The sequence below is a fragment of the Agelaius phoeniceus genome, chromosome 1 (genome assembly GCF_051311805.1).
Source record: "Agelaius phoeniceus isolate bAgePho1 chromosome 1, bAgePho1.hap1, whole genome shotgun sequence".
Taxonomy (NCBI): domain Eukaryota; kingdom Metazoa; phylum Chordata; class Aves; order Passeriformes; family Icteridae; genus Agelaius; species Agelaius phoeniceus.
In genome coordinates, this window is record NC_135265.1 from 151,188,739 (window position 1) to 151,208,583 (window position 19,845).

At 40.7% G+C, this 19,845-nt stretch overlaps 1 protein-coding gene across 4 annotated transcripts in view; it reads right to left on the minus strand.

The window, feature by feature from the left end:
* The window catches only part of SLC45A4 (solute carrier family 45 member 4), an 84,942-nt gene that overhangs the window by 11,390 nt on the left and 53,707 nt on the right, over positions 1–19,845 (minus strand). For all 4 annotated transcript variants that reach the window (XM_077189466.1, XM_077189462.1, XM_077189448.1 and 1 more), the window contains one exon: positions 687–875. In XM_077189466.1, the coding sequence (XP_077045581.1) occupies positions 687–875 (189 nt within the window). The remainder of the gene's footprint in view (positions 1–686; positions 876–19,845) is intronic.

The window sequence follows — 19,845 nt, forward strand, 5'->3', positions numbered from 1 at the left end:
GTGCTAAGTTCCTTTTGTTTGCATCAGTCCAATCATTTTGTAAACATTTTCCGAAAAGTACTTGCTGTCACCTCTCCTACAATAAATTTACAAAGAGATTGTAGATTAAATTCGTAGTAAACTATGTTCAAGGGAAACTATTTTTACCAGCTTTGATGGGGGCTCAGGAAAAATTATTTTCCCACATAGTTTTTGATAAACAAATATTAACTGTGTTCTGGACTTTTTCAATACTGGGTCTAAGAAAAGCACAAGAAAAAGTGAAAAGATAATTTTTGAAATAATGCTGGAAACAGGATGTGTTGCCAGATATGCATTAAAGGGAAAATGGATCACAACAGGAAACATTTCCCTGTGAACAGGTTGCTACAATTTTCCCATGTCAAGGATCGACCAAATTCGTCTCAGCGACTGCAAACATTATTCTGGCAACCATTGTATTAATAACATTGTTATTAATACCAGCTAGGATTGCACAATGCTCAGCACAGTGCTGTAACTCTGAGTTCAAATAATAACAGGCAAGATGGACAGAGCTCAAGGGCAGGGTTGTGGAGATTTCTAATGATTTTAAGGTTAAATGTGAGGTAAACCAACTGCAGAACATAATCTTTACTTCCTGCACTAAAATCTCAAAGCAGGTACATTAGCAGGGGATGCACGTAGGGCATTTCCTTGTTATTTACCTATCACAGAGCCATTAAGGAAAAGTGCAACTCCAAAGAGGACACCAATGCAGAGAGCAAGGATGAAAGGCCGCCGGCGGCCCCAGCTCAGCGTGCAGCGGTCACTGGCCGAACCTATGAGTGGAGTGAAGATCAAGCCCAGGATTGGGCTGAGGAACCAAGTGAGGCTGTAGTATTGTTCAGGAAGACCTAAAACAAAACAAAAATGATGGAAAGGTCATGTGGTACACACCAAACATCTCACTCTATACACTGAGTTTTGTTACAGCATTGAAAAGGGTAAATTGATTAACAGTGAATTCTCTCCCAACTTAAAAAGTCATTTAAGATCCTTCAGCGATGGTTAAAAAACAGCTAAGGAAAGCACAGATTGTTTGCCTTTCAAATACCTGGACAATAAGAAAGTAACAATTGGAGTATTTCTGCTACTGAGTCCTCTATTGATTTGTGGAAAATAAAACCAAAGATTTTGGGGAAGCTGCCTGGCTGTCATATACACAGATCCCCTGCTCAACAAAGCCTTTAAGATTCAAAACTGAACATTATAGTGGTGCTGCTTTCATCTAAGACCAGCCCCACAAAAGAGTTATTAAAGATTTAATGGACTGAGAATGAAGGACAGAATTTGAATGCCCTATGAGACGTCCCATTTCTAAGCACAAAAATGTTTACTTACAAAAATGAATGATAGACAATAAAAACAATTAGCAATTATTCAGCAACTTAGATAAATCCAAGGTTTCCTTGTCCCCGCTGTCTTTGCTTTCTTTAAGAACAGAGATGACTATTCATAGGATCAGATGGGAAAAAGTTAAAATCTACTACATAGCACTTACTAGAAAGCAACAACTTGCTAAAATTAATAATTTCTGGAGAAGAAAGAGTTCCCAAGCCCTGCTCTGCACATCCCCAGCACGGAGCAGTGGCCTGCAGATGGCAGACTGGCCACAGCAGCAGCCATGCTGGCTCCTCTGGGACCTGCCTCCCGCTCGGGGCAGGTAACACTCCAGCACGGTTCTTAGAATAACATTAAAAACAAAACAATCTATTTCTTGCAGTCCAACTGATGCCAAGACAGAAAAACTCAGTGTCTTTATCCCAGGAAGGAAAACCATTTATTATCCAAACCCATATTTGGTGAGTGCGAGCAGCATTTGACCTTTGCTGGCGAGATCAACCTGTACCTTGTGCTCCCTGTTCAGCACATTGAGGCATCCATTACCAAGCAGGATTATACCAATCCCTGCCCAAAATAACCTCTGATGCAAATTTGGAAGTCTAATCTGCTGCTGTTTAAAAGTAGCACCAAATCTTGACTAGCAACACTGACTTCTTCCACAAGACAGATCAGATTTTCCCAAGAGTGTTGTACACTCTGTGGTGATACAGAGATTATATCATGGAAAACAAGATATTTTTTGGCATAAATAATCAATTTCATCATCAGGATTCAAAATCCAGGTCTGAGGCCAAGGTCTGTGTGATTTGACTCAACTTTGGCTAATGAACAAGCTAACAGTGACAGCTGCCCTGATGAGTCCAGAGTTATCGGAAGGGACCTGCTCCTGCTGGAAGTTCCCAACCTGTGTTTGCCATGAACCTTGTGCCCCAGGGAGTGGCATCGTGGTTCAGCCACCTTTCCTTGTTACAGGCAGCTGCAGGCCTGCACTGAGGCCAATATTCCCTATCAGTACTTACCATGGAACTGTTGATTCCTTTTGCACAGGATTTAGATCTTTAGGAAAGGGCTGTGTTTGTACAGGTGGCACCCTGTTCACATCATGATTCAAATCACTATCTCCTGCTTAGCTTTTCCTGCTGTTTGGTGATGTCTTAGCTGACATGGAAGTATTAGCTGAGACATAACTCTGTGTGTGTTTGAATATTAGACCTAAAGCTCTTGTTCAAGAAGCCACAGTGCCTCCAGACTGCAGTATTTATTTGCACCATCCAGCTTCTCTTCGTGAACATATCCTCATCAAAGATGCAAGTCGGGAAGCCAGCAATTCAAGCAGAAGTGCAAGGAAAACTTCCATCCCCCTGTGGTTTTAACATTCCCTTTAACTTCACCAGGTTCAACAGCTTCCCAAGCACACAAGCAGGTTCAGGCACCTCATGTTTAACTAGCACCTCACCTGCTCCAAGATGTTGACACTTATCAGTGCCTGAACTGGTTTAATGATGGGGAAGAGGAAACATTTAGTTCAAGGCAAGTAAAACTAAAGGCTGGGCATGATTCATTTAAGGTGAATGATTTTTCTGCAGGACACAGAAGAAATGGCAACATGTAAACACTCATCCCATTTAGCCTGCATAGAGCCATCCTGGGAGCAGTGGTTCAGCACCCAAGGTTGCTACTGTGTGAGGCCAAGTCCCTGCAGAGCCTGTTTCAAACACAGTGAGAAGCTGCAGCTTAACCAATGTCATGGATCTTTGTTGCAGTGATCACCAACATCTGGAATAACCTGATGGTGTTTCACTGCACAAGGGCTGTGTGTTGAAAGCAGACATTTCTTTTCTGAATTATGTTGTGACTTGTGAGTTATGAGCTGGGACGTCTCAATCGAGCTCATCCATCAGTAAACACTTGTGAGACGCTGGGATGGTTTGCAGTAAATCACACAGAGACTTTAAATAAACACAGGGGTGAAGCTGGCAAGAGCTCTGTCATCAGCCTAACAAGCCTCATCACATCTTATGTGAATAAACAATCAAATAGACATATTTAAGTAAAATGGACACAAGGATTCTCTTTAATAATCCATTGAGACAAACAATTTGTTTTAATGGAGACTGTGAGCAGAAACAACAAGGAAACACTGGTAGATCAGAGACAAGCAAAAGAAATACGAATCAGGGACACCAGGGGTTGGCACAGCTCACTGTCCCTCTGTCCTTGAGGCCACCACCTCGTCTGCAGTCTGCAGTGACACTTCTCTGTGGTGTGTTAACAAAAAAAACAGTTCTGGAAACTCACAAACCATTTGAGATGATGATTTGAAATTACTTTGGCAAAGAACCAAAAACTGTTTACAAATATTTCTCCTTCAAGTGTAAAACCTGCACATTTCTAAACTGGACGGATAGGTATTTTTTATGCTTTAGAGCCACAGCTAACTGTCATAAAAATGTCCTAAAATTATTTTAAAAACATTCAGTACTTGACTTCAAGTACTTTCAAGATCAACTTTGCATGTAATAACTCAAAATCAGATTAAGGTCTGGTTTGATTTTACAGGTCAGTAAAAAGGAAGAAAAAAAGTTTTTTACCTAACCTTTGATGCATGACTAAAACTAATGAGTTTTATCTTTCCATGTGTGAGTCAGAGGAGAGAGACTGAAATGCTTTCTTGGGAAGAATTTATTTTTACTTATTGCAAAGGGTGATCTTCCTAACATCTAAGTATTATAAATAAAAGCCTAAATCTAAATATTTACAGTGAAAATGGCTTACTTTGCAGAAGACATGAATCTCAATGATTTCAGAACAGAGCCATGGATGTAGCTTTTATGGAAGGGTAAAAAGGACAATTGAAACCCCAAGAACATTATGTTTCAAGATTCTTTTTTAGAAAAACCACTTTGATTTTTTTTTTATTGAACTACTCATTAGCGGCCAAAATATCTATCTTTAGAAAAAAGGCCACGATAAAAATCTATACAAGAATTAATAGCCCCATGCCAAGAAAAATGGAAGAATTTCTAAAAAGCTTTGAGTGCTCCCCCAAGTAAACAGGAAAGGGATAACTTTCAAGTGAAACATGAGCCATTCCCATAGATTGGGTAATGGCAGGAATCACTGACATGAGCACAACCTGCTTTCTCTCTTGCTGGAGAAGCCATGCCATGGGACTGCTTCCATAAGCTAAATGGCAGGGCCCTGATAAATTGCATTCCAAGAGTAAGCCAGCAGTTTATAAAGTCATCATGTGTGTTTTACATACAGTTATGCAGAATTCCAAACTGTTACCATTTATTAAGTGATGTGTATGGCTTTACTGTAAGTATGTAAACTGTGAGTTTGTCATATCAGAATGTAGTTGGTTACTCAAGTGGAAAACAACTGAGTGGGGTAAGAGAAGACTCCTGGTGGGAAGCAGGCACACGTGAAAACTAAAAGCAGTACTGGAAAAAATTAATCTGCTGTTGGGAGAATTCCCTTCTCAACCTGAGAGACTCCTCAGCTGAGCAATGCACAGGCAGACAGAGCAATCATTGTATCAGTGGGCAGGAAAGTGAATTATCCAGAGTTTCCTTATGTGTTTGCTTTCTAGATGTGAAAGTTGAGATGTGTAATTGATAAACTCAGTCTGCCCAGTGAACCAAAACTCTGAAGAGCTCTAGTGCCCAAAAGTGTCTTCTTTCTCTGTACAGATTTAGCTGTCACCTCTGATGTCTGTGCTCAGCATTGTTGCTGGGAAATCAGACTTTTGTGAAGCTCACAGCCGTGTTCTACCAGGAGTTTTCCAGGAAAGAGCCTTCTGAGGCACTGAGCACGACTTCCACTGTCCCAAGAAGTGAGACTTCAAAAGGGACCTCGCAGATGCTTTTCCTAAAATTCACCCTTCATGCTGGCAGAGTCTGCAGGACCTTCATAATTTCAACAGTAGCTTGCTTTAGTGCTAGACATTTTTATATAAATGAGAACATTCCAGACAGACAAGGAGAACTCCAACCCCAAAATACTATTCTTCCCTTAAAAGAGGCTGTTCTGGTTTTAGTATCTTGAATGTCTGCATACATGATATGCATATTTAGGTTGGCTTGTGTGATTTGGCAGGAGAAGAAAAAAAAAAGGCTGAAAATTGAAATACTTCAAGAAATTGTGTATGTATATGTGTGTATGTGTCTGTGTTAAAACAACAGAAACCCCCCCTAAGTCTTCCAGAAGTTTTCTGCCTCACAAGAATGAGCTCCAAATATGAAACTTTATAGAAGTTCTGTCTGCAAGAGCGTTAGAAAGTTGAGGAAGGTAATTGCATATCCTAATGGTTCCTTTTTCTGTATATGCATGCTGCTAAACGTACAGAATGTCACCATTTTATGCAATATTTTAAAATGGGAAGACAGTTCAGAAGGCAGCTGAGGCAGGAAAGAAAACAATAAGCAGAAATGTAGAGACAGAGGGAATGTTTTGACACCAAGAAGTTCCTTCTGACGCCCCCATTCAGTGGCAAGGACTCAGCTGGGGGGTGTATTTTAAATAAACTTGGCTATGGTTACGTGCTGGGCCAGCAGCCCTACAGCATCCAGTCTCTGATGTGCACAACAGATGCACAGATGCTGGCTTGGACTGGATTTCAAGGCAGCACAGCCATGAGATTGTCATCCATTTGACAGCCTGTCCACAACCTCATGCAGCCAGAATTGAAATGTCCCAACTGCTGAGAGCTGCTGTGTCCCCACAGAACAGGCCACAGCTCAGCTGGGACTGATTTTGTAAGGCCAAGAGTGGTTTCATGCAGCACATGCCTTTACCAAAGGCTGCTCAGACAGACATGCAGACTCAAAGGCCAAAGCAGCTGCATCCCATTACCAATTTAATGCTGTTCCTTTATTTTGTCTGTAATTTTCCACCTCCACACTTGCCTTGCCAGGTAGCAGCTCTTAGAGCAAACCGCCATCCACCAACTTGGAAAAGCAGCCTGGTGGCCTCACGGGGGAGGAATAATAACTGGAGGATTATTATTTAGCCTTTTACTGACAGCTAATCTGAGGAAACACCGAGGAGGGAAAAAACATATTGGATAAACAAGGTTAGTATTTGTGGCTGAATGTGAACTGAATGTGGAGCAGGTCACAAGGCAGACTCAGAAGTCTCATACAAATCAGTGAGAAAAAGAGCAAAACACAACAACAGCTTCTGTTAGGAGTGACGACTGCCACTGAGACCCTTGTAATATGGCATTTCCCAGCCAGCTACAAACAAACAGGACACTGGCTTCTAGTAAATAAGGGTTTGTTTTTTCCCAGACAAAAAAAGTGCCCAACAATAGTGGGACCAGCACTGCTCACGGTTCACAGGAAATGCTCACTGTGTCACCATCAGTCTAAGGGCTGCGTGAGGTCACGAGTTACATGGAAGAAAGATTAAGTCCCATGCAGCAGTTTCTATTCAAAATCTCTTTTTGATAAGTTCTATTGGGGGAAAAATAGTTCTTTATAAGCTTAACAATAAGATCTGATATGGGAATAGGATGCTATGGTCCTATTTTCATTTGTTAGAAATCATCACCTAGAGACTTGTTTATACACTTTAAATAAACACCATACAAATTTCTGAATGAACACAAGAAGCTGTCGTGCCCTGCAAATGCTTTCTATTCCACAATTTCATCCTTGTATAAAATACTGCATGCTGCTAAAAATATTTCACATTGATCTGTTTAAAACTACATTGCTTATACAATCTGTTTTGTTTAGACTATTTTTAAGGAGTGCACCAAGCAGAACCAATCCTTGTCAAAAAGCTGTGGAAAAGTTCGAACTCTGCTATCTGTTTTTCATCTTATACATAAAAATTATAGGAACCACTGCAAACTGAAGCAGTTTAGCTTCGGGGGATCTATATGAGGAGCAGGGGTTTCAGAACAACTTCATAAATTCAGCCAAATATGCATTCCCTTATATTTAAAATGAAAATATAGACTTATCACACATTTGTGTCTCCCAGAGAAACTGCAAACAAGCTGCAATGCCTGTTCTGACAACATGAAACTGACCATATATTCTTTGCTTCTTGCTGTCTCCCTTCAGATTTTAGGAGTTTAATGGCTTAAGAGTGGGACACTGAGCTGTCAGAGAAACCATACCTGAGACAACTTATGTTGAACCAATGCACTGCAATAGGCCTGACTGGTGGTCTGAGCACTACTGAGGTACAGTCAACACTTGTACACAGAGTTTTTTGCACCCATGAGAAACCACATTCTAACTTCTGGATTGAAACAGGAACTCTGACCAACAGAGAAGGGCTAAAAAAAAAGCACAGAAAGCACAGTAATTGGTCCTGGTGCCCATTACTATGATCTGAGCAGCGAGAGTACAAGCTTTTAAGAAGGAAATAATTTAAAGTACTTCTTGAAATCAGAGTCTGGCAGCACATGAGATGAGACAGACTCTAATTTGCCCTAATGTGACAGTATCTTACAGCTGCTGGAATGAGAAGAAATGAAGCTTATACAGGATTTGATTTTTAGACTAAAAATTTGCTTTTCATTCAATGACTCCTGCCCAGCCTGCATAAGGCATTTGCTCAAGCCACGTGCTTGTTCAGAACCTGCTTGGAAGAAGCAGCAAACAGCACAACACTGGTGAAAAACTGACCAATACTTGTGATCACGGGGCTCAGTTCAGTTGCAAGAGAGCAGGTGGAAGAACTCAGAACAAAACTGTGAGGTTTTTCACTGTTGCTTTGCTTCCTACATTAAAATGATTGCCCAGCAAGCTGTCAGGCATCTTGATTTGCTCAGTGTCTCGGGAACAACCTACTGCATAAACAGCATCTCAAAACTGTGCCTTCAGTCTTCCCACTGGTAAAATTTACATCCTGAAATTCCTCTTGTGCCTGTGGAATCAGAGTTCTTGTGCTTAGCCTGCAACATTCAGGAGCTGTCAGCACATTATCCCATCTCACAGGCAGGAGCACGCGTGCCCTGCACTGCAGGAACACAAACATCAGCCACTTGCAAGAAGTCCCTCCTGTCCCTCATCCCCCTCCTGGAAGGCCTTGTCAGCAGGGATGGCTGCACAAGGGCTGGCATGCTGAGCTCTCAGCTCACTCAGCTGCTCTGTTACTGCTCTGGAGGATGTACAGGGCTGCCTCCTCTGTGCAAACAAGGAATTTTTACAGGGCACAAGACCAGAGGGATAAAGCACAATTTCTCCATTGGATTGGGTTATGGGCACTGAGGAGAGTGATAATCAAGAGAACAAATAATTAATAGGAATATTACAGAGACATAAAAACATGGCACTGCAGAAACCTGACATCCAAGGGCAAAAAGCAGAAAATATTTTCCAGAACTACCAGCAGAAATCTGGAATAGTCAGGAAAAACCCAGAGGACAAAAGAGACACTGTAGGGGAGAGGGCTGGGGCACTGCCTGTCTTCTAGGACAGGAACCTGCTGCCTACATTGCTGTGATATTCACACCTTTTACAGCACATTCAGACTTTTAAAATGCACCCACATTTCTGCTTTAGTCACTCCCTATCATAAGGACAGGATTCAAGACAAAATCTGCATCTATGTTACAGACACAGGAACAAATAATGAATAGGAAAATTAAAATGATGATATTAGGTTAGAGATGTAGGAAAACTGTCTGACATTTTCTTAAAACTTGTATTTCAAATTTCTGATTTCCTTAGGAGTTGGATGCAAACAAGTCAACACTGTTACAGCAGAATTAACTCCCAAAAATTTGGAAACTATTTCATGCCATGTCTGCACCTAGACTAGAGCCATCCATTTTGAAAGACCAGCTAAAATGGTAATAAAACAAAGCCCTTGCCCTTCAACAGCTTCAGTACAGAAATATTAGTGTGGTGTTTCACACAGAAAGCTCTGGAGGTGTTTTTAAGCTGCAGAAGAGTCATATCTCCTTCTGGCAAAGCTGTTCTGCCTTTTGAAACTCCCTATGCAATAGCATGCCAGCAGCAACCTCAGTGGGTTAAATAACACTTCTGGAAAATGGAATTAAGGAAATAAGTGACAGGCCTCTTAAAGGATTTCATCATCCAGCTCTCCCATTTTCTGTCTCTGCTCAATTATTGCTTCTCACCCTCCTACAACTGTCCTCCCCTTCTCATATTTGGCAGCTGTGGGAGTCGTCAGTGTTTCATTAAGCTCTGCTGCTGCACGGCTGCTCTGCCAAAGTTGTAGAAAGGTTTATGTGGCTTTCCTGACAATTTCTGGTTTATAACCCAGTTTTATGGTGCTGTGTCAGGAAAGAGAAGCGTATGTTAAGAGAAGTGAGCCAAAGGTATGTGTGGAAGGGGGAGAGGGGAAGCAAAAGCCTGGGAACAGCTGAGGTTTGAGGAATCAGAGAGAGAACACATGGGCTGATCTGCAGGCAGGCAAATGTGATTTTCTTTTTAGCATAATCACAAATGCTGTCAAGCATAGGTTTTAAAGCTTCCATTATTTATTTTAAAGTTTCTAATCCTCCTACTAACCTACTTCCACAGGGGTAACCTATGGTAATTCAGGTAGAAGACTGTTTCTAGCTTACTGCCTTTATAACAAGCCAGTTTCTTACTTCCTTATCCAATATTGACACATATGTCTATTACTTGATTTACTTGGTACTCCTGCTGCTGCAGAGGAGGACGAATCAAAAGCAATGCATGTGACCTGCCCTGCTCAAGGAAAGGCCACAGAATCAACTGCTGTTGTAGATTTTTTTTTTTTCCTGTAGCTAATGAGCAATTCCTACAGGTTCCACTGAATTATATCCTTATCAAACCCACAGTATTTATTTTTGCCAGGGTACAGTGTAAAGTGACAGCTTTACTTAAGACAGAAGCTGAACCTTTTATGCTCAAATACTGAGAATGCCAAACAAGCTTTCCCCATGCTGCAGCAGGAAAATAAGCTGCAGAGAGAGCAAGGAAAGACTACATTGCCAAGGGCTCCCACCTACTGCTGAAGCTGATTCACTCAAGTTTGCCAGATTATCTGTGCTGTCCTTTTTGGCTCTTGGGAAACTTGTTTTTAACTTTTCTTGCTCTCTCACTTATTAACCAATATTTAGAAATATATCACTTTGACACTAATAAGAAATTTGCATCACAGAGTTTAACAAGCTGAAATGGAATATAGATTAAATCTGATGCAACTTCCAGTGTGCTGAACCAGCACTAATAAAAAAATTTCTTTTAACCACCACTGTTGAGCAGTTTTAAGGGTATAGCAGAGGTGTTTACATCAAGTAAAAAACTGAAAACTTTCTTCAGTGTTCCAGAAAAACACAGGTGGTGTTCTGTATCATAGAATCATCCAAGGCTGACTTCACAATGTCAGGGTATTTATCCCCAGCCTGGTTAAGCAAGCTGCAGACACAGGACTCGAAGGTCACACACACAACATCAGCATCCATTTCCCTTCACTACTAAGTGTCTAAATGTATGCAGGCCCATGTATGACTGCAGCAGTCAATAAGCTGTTTCAGCACACTGATCCTTCCCTCGCCCTTATGGGATGTAATTGAAAGGCAGCAGCGTCCGTGCTGACCCACTTGGGCTGGGGCATTACGTAACGCTGCAGCACTTCCCGCTGCAAGATTACACATCAATTACTGTGACATGTGTGGCCTGAAGAGATGCAGCATCCCAGTTTATCCAAAGCTCAATAGGGTTTTTCGTCACTGTTTCTAGAATATCGACAAATTTATAAACACGGGACTTTGGCTTGAATTCCTCAAAAATTCCCAAACTCAAAAGGTTCCTAGACACACACAGAAAATCCTTCAGCAACCTGTTCTGTTAATCAACAGTGGAGCTTTTGTTGCAGTGATTAACACATTAATACCCTAGAATATGACCATCTACTTAAATGGCTGAATCAAATCCCAACCAAAAACTTGTGTTAACCCCTAGCTGTAACTCCAAGTAGAGTCAAACCTCAACTGTTAACTCTGGGTATTTGACACAGACTGAAACAACCCTTCCACCTCCTAAAAAAGTCTGGTCAACAAACAACTTTTCACCTTAAGAACAAGTTTTTAATTAAAATCACACTGGCTTAAGGGAGACCTATTCAATATGGGGCTGCCCAGCAGCAGTAGGTGCAGCCTGTGCCCTCCTTGCTCTGGTGCTGTTCTGCTCCACAGGGCAAAGAGTTTGTGCCCAAAGGAAGCTTTGAGTACCATTCCACACTGCTTTACCCAGACCTCAAGGGTAGGTGAAAGCCTGATTGACATAACTAAGCAAGGACAAGATGAACAGCAGGGCTAGGAGATCCCAAATGTTCTGGGCCTTGCTCATGGTCAAGACTTTTAAACCACCATTGTAGCAAACACAGGGCTGGAAGGCATCACCAAGATATTGATTCCTATCCACTGCAGCAGAAGTTTCCCCCAATGTGTCTGTTCCACTCCACCAAGTCCCAAGCCCTAGGGAATCATAAAGGATCTGGTTCACCCTGCCAAACAAATGACTGGCATATACATAGTCCAGCATGGCATCTGCTCAGTGTATCCAGGAACAGAACTTGAAAAAGGAAGGCAAGCAGACTTGAGGGTAGCCAAAAAAGTATTTTTTTTGTTGAGTGGGCAGCCAGACAGAGTCCAGTCAGCGCAATATTTGTGCCCTTGAATTGCAAGCAGCAAAGAAAACAGTTCATTTCCAGCCTCAAGAGTAAAATGCAAGGAGCTTGTCTCTGCACATTGATAAAAATCATTCTTTCCTTCCCCAGTTTTAATACTTGACTACATGCTTGGAAGTCACATGAAAACATTGACTTAAGGAGGTGTTTTTTGGCCTGTGTAGCCCTGCAAACACCATCTGAGAACCTTTTTCTTCCTGGGGATTAGTGACCAGACAGTTGATCTTTACATTTCAGCTGGGATCACATTTTCATAGTCCTTTTAAGGGTCAGAAGGTGGGTGCAGGCAGCTCCTTCTACAATTACCCTGGTTGACCCAACAGAAAAAAATGTAATACCTAATAAATGTTATAGCTACCCAATATACACTTCATATCCAAAAGCCATTTTCACCCCAAACTGCCAGAAAAGAAAAAAGCTGAATTGATCCTACCCACACTCCTTAGCCCATTGACATAATGCAGTCTCTCAAAGTGCTTTACTTCCCTTTTCAATACTCAAAGCCTCACAAAAAAGCACCATTCTCATGACAAGCTTACAAAAAGTGCATTGTTAATTGTTACCATGCTGAAAAATCAACCTTCTGGACTTTCTAAAAGCTTTTGGACCACAGGTTTGTTTATGACAGGAATAAACACTCTGTCTGGGATCGTTTTGGTTAAAACTGTGCTACTGGGAAGCTCTACAAGAAAGTCAGCAGAGAGTGGTAACACAGCATCTGCTTTTAAATTATTTGCTGTTTTAAAAGTGTTGCTGAATTATATGAATGAATATATAAACACAGTGATTCTCCTAGCTCCTAGCTTATTCTATCTTATTCTTATCCTAGCTTATGTTTGCTTTAAAAAAACAAACCCAAACAGGTGAATTTTGCAAACAAACTATCCTAAGCCCCTAAAGAGAAACTGCATTCCTCTATGCAGTTGCCTTTATTGAGGTTAATTCCTCATGTGGCTACATCAAGCAGAACAGAAATCCTATTAGTGCTTTCCCCATTTGCTGCAACAAATGAACAGCATGTTGGAGTTTGCAGGCACAGTTTTCCATGTACACTGCTCCAGGAAAAACAGTGCAGTTCACCACAGGCTGAACAACCTCTAGATATAAGCATGAGGACTATCAGACAGAGAGTTTTAATCAACTGAGGATTTTCCCTGCCAAAAAAATGTGGGTTTTCTCTGTAGCTATTCATGCCACCAACCACCTGCCTTGTGGTAAAGCATTATAGGAAACCATCCTCTCAGATGAAATTCTGGGGCTGATTAAAGACACTGTTGGTGTTTATGGAACCTGCCTCAAACTTTCAAACTTTCCTAACTTACATGTTTTGGCTTGAACATTAACTTACGTGAAACACGTTCTATACATGTACAGGGGAAATTTCAGAGCAGAGCTGCTTTCACATTGAAGTTTTCTAAATTCTAGTTAATAAACCCCTTGATCTTAGTATTTTGAGCTTGCAGGGTGATACTACAGGGTTGCTCTTACAGGAAATTTTAGTAACTAGAGCAGAATCTCAGGCATCACTCCAAATAACTCACTCACTGTGGCCCAGAGAAGTGGCTCCCCACCCTCACTCAGCTGTTTAAAAATTATACAACTGCATTTGTACGTGAAGGATAATGAGATCCATGGAGTCCCTTTGCACCAAATAACAGGAATTGATAGGCTGGAATAAAATGTAATAATACAAGATGAATATTACTTTTTACTGCAGACCCTTAAATGTGATCTTTACTCACATGTATTATGTTGCCCAATCAGTGAAGCTACATGTGGAAAGATAAATTTACCAATAAAACCTGAAGTTAAACAAGCAGAGCACACTAGCACAAATGACAGCAAACTTTTCCTTTCCAAATGTGCAAATTATGAGAGACCCTAGTGGGGAGGAAGCAAAACACAACTCTATTCCAACAATTAGACAAGTGTCTTTATATATTATGAAAACCAGTTTTCTTTTCTATCACTCTGTGTGTGATTTTTTTCTTGCTATTTAACCTTACAAAAGAATGGAACAAGTTATTTATATATTATATATACATGTATATATTATATGTTATATAAATATATGTTATTTATACATATATACAAGTTATACATAAGTTACAGATGTAGCAACACAGCATCATTCAGCCATCCAACAAAGACCCTGAATAATTTTTAAGATTCAAACCTAAATAATTTGCAAGATTTGGCAATCCTGTCATATCTGACAAAGTTGTACCAAACTCTTCTCCTGAATGTTACAGCTTAAAAACATTTGAAAACTTATTTTAAACATATTTGCCACATCAATAGGGTAGGAATACACAGTGCAGAAAAATAACCTCTGGCACACACTGACTCTCTCCAGACCAATGGAGTCCCTGGCACAAAATTTATGACGCATGACTTTGACTACCTCAGAGAAGGGGGAGCACTTGGTGCACTATTGCTTAATTAAATTACAGAGAAAGAACCACCCTCAGCCTTTTAACTGATTACAAAATTTTATTTTCTCATGCCAACCTCAAATATTGTGAAGGCTCCCCCATGCATTTCCTGAGCTTCTCAAAAGTATGCAGTGAGACTGTACTGGGGGGATCCAGGAAGTCATTGAGGAAGGGGTGTCAACACTGCTGCTCACCACAGACCCAGCCATGAGCTCTGAGATGTCAGCCAGTTTGGGCTTGAAAACTCTGTTTCTGGCATAAATCTGTTGCTTGTAACAGAAAGGAAAGGAAATAATTTAAGTTCTCCTTTAATTTCATACAGATGACAGTTTCCTTCTGCTCTTATTTAAGGTCAGTATTAAGTAAGCTTTGTTGCTTTGTGTTGGAGGATAGGTTTAGATTGGATATTAGGAAAAAATTCTACCCTGTGAGGCCCTGGCACAGGTTGCCCAGAGAAGCTGTGGCTGCCCCATCCCTGGAAATGTCCAAGGCCAGGTTGGACAGAGCTCTGAGCACCCTGGTCTAGTGGAAGGTTCCCTGCCCATGGCAGGGGGATGGAATTGGATGGTCTTGAAGGTTCCTTGCAGCCCAAGCCATTCTATGATTCTATTTTACAAAGGCATTAATATCAGGAATACCCAAACCCTTTTTTCTAAAACACCACATGTAGTGCAAAACCACTACAGAGGTGATAAACTGACACCAAAGTCTAGCAACCAGAAATTTATTCCTTTAAAGTTTTGCAGAATAATGACTTAAAGGGGGAAAAAAGAGCAAAGCACACTGCATCTGCTCTTCTTTTCTGCTGCAGCTTGGAAGAAAACAGCAGATCAGATACTTCAGTGACATCCAATCGCTGCACAAATTGTTTAAATTGCAGCTGAGTATGATAAACAATCATTTTGAAGTCACCTGATGCAGTCCATGTAAGACAGCAGGTATGCCTGTAATGACTCTTCCTTGCCAGAAAATGTCTGGCTTGGTAGGACGCTGACTCTGACTTTCCAAATCAGGCAAAGAAAACATAATGAATACCACAACTGTCTCCACTACAACTAATTAACCCCAGTAAACAATCATTTATCTGAACACCTGAGACACTTTAGTTTAAATTAATGAAGATTCTTCCCAGAGTGCCCAAGTTTAATACTTATTTTAGAATATGTAATTTAATATTTATTTTCCTGTCACCTACATGAACTCTTAAGGGCATGAACTTGATCTCTACTCTCCAAAGAAATACTTTACTTTCCAGAAGTGTCCAGATATAACATTTGTAAGAGGTATTAAAACACTTCCAGATCAAGAGCTCATTTAAAGCAGGATATTTTTGGAATTTGCAGATTATCCTGGGGGGTGGGGGGGTGGGTAAGCTCAATTCTGATAGACTGAATTATTGAAAGACTATTGTTTACAGAGCAGCACAACTGATAAAAGCAGGAAATTCATGTTTTTATACAGCCAATACAGAGAACACATAGAAAATTATCAAGCTTTGTTTATCACTTGAGCCAGAAAGAACAGACACTGGGATTCAGGGGAGGATAGACATTCAAGGTGAAGATAATCTAAGCAGAAGTGATACAAAATTTATGGGCATAATAAAAGCAATTGCACTACCTCATGATGGGAAACTTGCCAGAGACAAAGCTTATACCAAGGACAGAACCAGGCCACTGTAGGGACTGAGCCTTTCTGTTCTGATACCCTTCCCTATATCAGCACCTCCACGGGGAAAAGCATTCTTGCTCTGGAAGTGTTTTAAGACATTTTTGAGCCAAGTGTGGAAGCTCTCTCCTCACATGAAGCAGTTCCAAAAGCCTGGAAAGATGGCACCTAACTTTGATGTAGAAAACTGTAGCCCAGAAGTCACCATTCCCTAAAAATAGAAGCTCAGATTCAAATTCTTCAGTTTACATGCTCTGTATCTACTACCCTGGAAAAAATTCACCTGGAGGCTCCAACTGAAGATCACCAAATGTTAACAGAGTTGGGTTCATCTGTTTTTGGAAAAATCTCCATCTGTACCCAGCTATTCAAGACTTCAGGGAAAGGAAGATGTTTATGGAGTTACATGAGCTATAGGAGATTTATCCAAACCAATGCAGACATAATCTATAACATGGATTTTCCCTATTTAGTTAAATGGACTTGTATTAAATATTATCAAACTGAATCAGTAGCACAAAACATTTCCAATAATTTCTTGCAAAACAGCCTGCAGGAAGTGTATTTGAAACCTCTTCAGCTGTTGTTTGGTGAAAAGAGGATGATTAAATGGGGTCCCAGAGGGGCATCACAACAGAAAGACTCTTGCAACAAGCACACAGGAGACTGAGGGGAACAGAGCTCAAGGGGCTGCAGCTCTGACAATCCTATATTAAAACATTACAAGAGTTGGCCTGCTAACAGTCTTTTCATTTCCAAAGTGGCTTTAATCCTATTTCCTTGAAAAGTAAGACTCCTGTTCACTAAAAAGTTGCCAGTTATTCTCTTTTTATAACCTGGCTCAGTCCACATTGAACAGAAACCCACTGAAGTAAGCTGGGATTGCCAGTTCCAATGCTGGGCATCCAAATCTCAGTTCTGCATCCGCAAGTCTCTGCCACCAGAAGCCCATCCAAGAGCTAAAAGGTTTCTTTTTACAGTAAAGAACAGGCAATTGCCTGCTGGAAAATTGCCCTGGTGGCAATTACTTTGTAATAAAGGAGCATGGAAGCACTATCATGTTTCACCTGTTATTGCTATGGCAAAGTTACCTCTGGGTCAGAGCTGAGGGTCAAACTCAAATCCTGAGCAGAAAAACTCACGTATGTACAGTCAAGGCTTCTCCTGACATCTTCTTCCAGAGGAGGGTGTTTAGACAGAAGTACAAAGAGATGTTGGGCATGTAGTGGAAAGCAGATGAAGAGGAAGGGTTTAGGCTAAGAAAGACATTGCATAAATGTGTGTTTAAAACCACTCAAATGTTAGTGCATTTCCAGGAGGCCAAAGTCTGTCCCTTCTTCTCTCATCTTTTCCCCACTACTCACAGGAAATCTTAGTAAAAATCCAGGGATCCTGCAGTTCCTTTATTCCCATCTGTGCCCATTTCTACTCTAGAACTGCCCTTGAAAGCAGCAGAAAGGCTTGCCTTGAGCCTCACAACAAGGTGAGTCTACTATGTGTGAGAGGAAAGAATTTCAAGTCAACTTGGTGACCCAGTGATAAGAGATATATAAAACCCTGTTTACAATAGACTGAAAAAAGAATTTAATGCTATTAGCTGATATGAAAATTTTGTAAAAAAATTCTTTAATTTAATGAGGTCCCATACCCGGTTCACCACTAAACTTCCAGTTAGTTAGTAAGTGAATAGATCTTATTTCTGTGCTTTACTAGATCTTTGAGCAGGAGAAAAGGAACTTGGAAAAGAAAGGGAACAGAGATCTCAAAGTACACATAAGTCATAACAAACAGTTTAGCCTCTCCTAACCCTTGGCTACTCCAAATAAAAGGTAGGAAGCATGCTGGAAATATCTACAGGTAGGAAGAAGCAGCTACATAAGGATAGAGATGTACATTTCCTTCTTATTGAGTGATTATTTTTGGAGGCTTCAAGCTCTTCTGACAAATCACAGACTAAAATGTCTATTGCTGCAGGAAAAAAAAGGATTTGAAGAACAGAGGTGACAATGAAATAAAAAACTGCTTTTAAACCTCCATCCTTTGTTGACAGCCTGCATTTTCACACAGTTTGCTTTACCCTGCACTGTGCTGCTTCTATCGGCCCACAGTTTTCAGACCTGTTCATATTTCTTGTGTCATATACTGGTCACTTGCTCTATCCTCAGACCACACAAACTCTAAAAATGAAAACTTCTGAGGATTCAAAGAGTGTTCACACAACAGTTTTTACTGTGAACACTCTTTATGCTAGGGGGGAGAAAACCCAAACCACATTAACATTCCCACAGCACACAATTAAAAGCTCAAGGAATTCTGTTAAAGATTTAGAATGGGAAAAAGCAGCACCATAATAAATATGAACCTTATTTTAGAAGTAGCTTCTCCAGTGAGCCTTATTCAGCCAAAAAAAAGGGAACAAAAAGTTATCTACTGGTAAGTAGCAATAGGAAACATATTCCATGCTAGGGAGAAGCCTCTGAAGCCATTTGCACTTAACTTCTCTCTCCTAGAAAGGCTTTTCATCCAAACTCACAGTCTGTAGGACCCTAGAGCCAGCAGGAATCCTCACATTACCCAGCTGAAAATCTGCCATGTGTTATCAGTGGTGCCTCTGAATGCCAGATTCAGTGTTACTTAAAGAAAACAGAACATTGATATAAAAAATGCTGTAAAGAACAGCTCTTGCACAACTGCCAAACTGCATGGCATTTGCCTTCATATGGAAATAAAGCACATGCTCCTAACTGCCCCAGGATTAAAAATCTTAACAGTTCCATAGCATCTTTCTTTTAAAAGGGCTTTAAAAATATCTTCAACCCAACCTTCCACTAAGGCTATCTGTGTTCAAAATCTGTGCTGCTATTGCTTCGAGGTCAAAAGATATTTTATGTAAGAGTGATACATGATATGAAAGCCTGCTTGCTTGTTAGTTTAAAAAGAAGTACAGTAAAATTAGTCTTACACAACCCCTTAGTGAACATAAAATTAGTCAATAAGTAAAAAAAGATGGGTGGGGAGGTTTTATAGAGCAATTAACATGTGCCTCAGGCACAGTATTTGTAGTCTTATACATTCCACCACATGAGATGTGAATACAAACTTTACAGGATCTTACAGACTAACTAAAGCTAACAAGGCTGAAAAAAGGATTTAATTGTTTATTATTCCAGGTTTTCTGGATCCACTGTATATTCAATTCTTGCCCTCAGGTTAGCTGTGTTACAGCCCTCTCTTGGGACAGGTCAGCTCTCAAGACATTAATTCTTGCAAAGAGAAATCGAGATCCTGCAATTCACTCTCAGCATCAAATGTAGCCATGTCTGGGAGCACGGATGCAGCTGGATTGAACAGGAATTTAACTTTGGGAGTAAAAGGCCAGGTTATAGCAAATCAGTTTCTTCCTGGTAAGACAAGGTAAGGTAGGACACAGCTGAAATGGAAGATGAAGCTTTGCAGAAAGGCAGTTAAAAATACATAACCTTAATGTAACCTCTGGCAGAGATGAGGAATAAACTCAACTACTGGAGCTGAGCTGAAATAGACTCGGTGCTGCTTTGTGTTGAAGAGCTTCCTCCATCTGCAAGAGGCTTTCCAGCCACTCAGCTCTTTTTCATTCAAATTACAGGCAGCCTCTAACAGCCCATGCAACCCTTTGCTCCCTTCTTCCCCAAGAAATGTTTCAGGTTTTTAGATTTCCTTTGATCTCAGGCTTAGCCTTAGGAAGGCT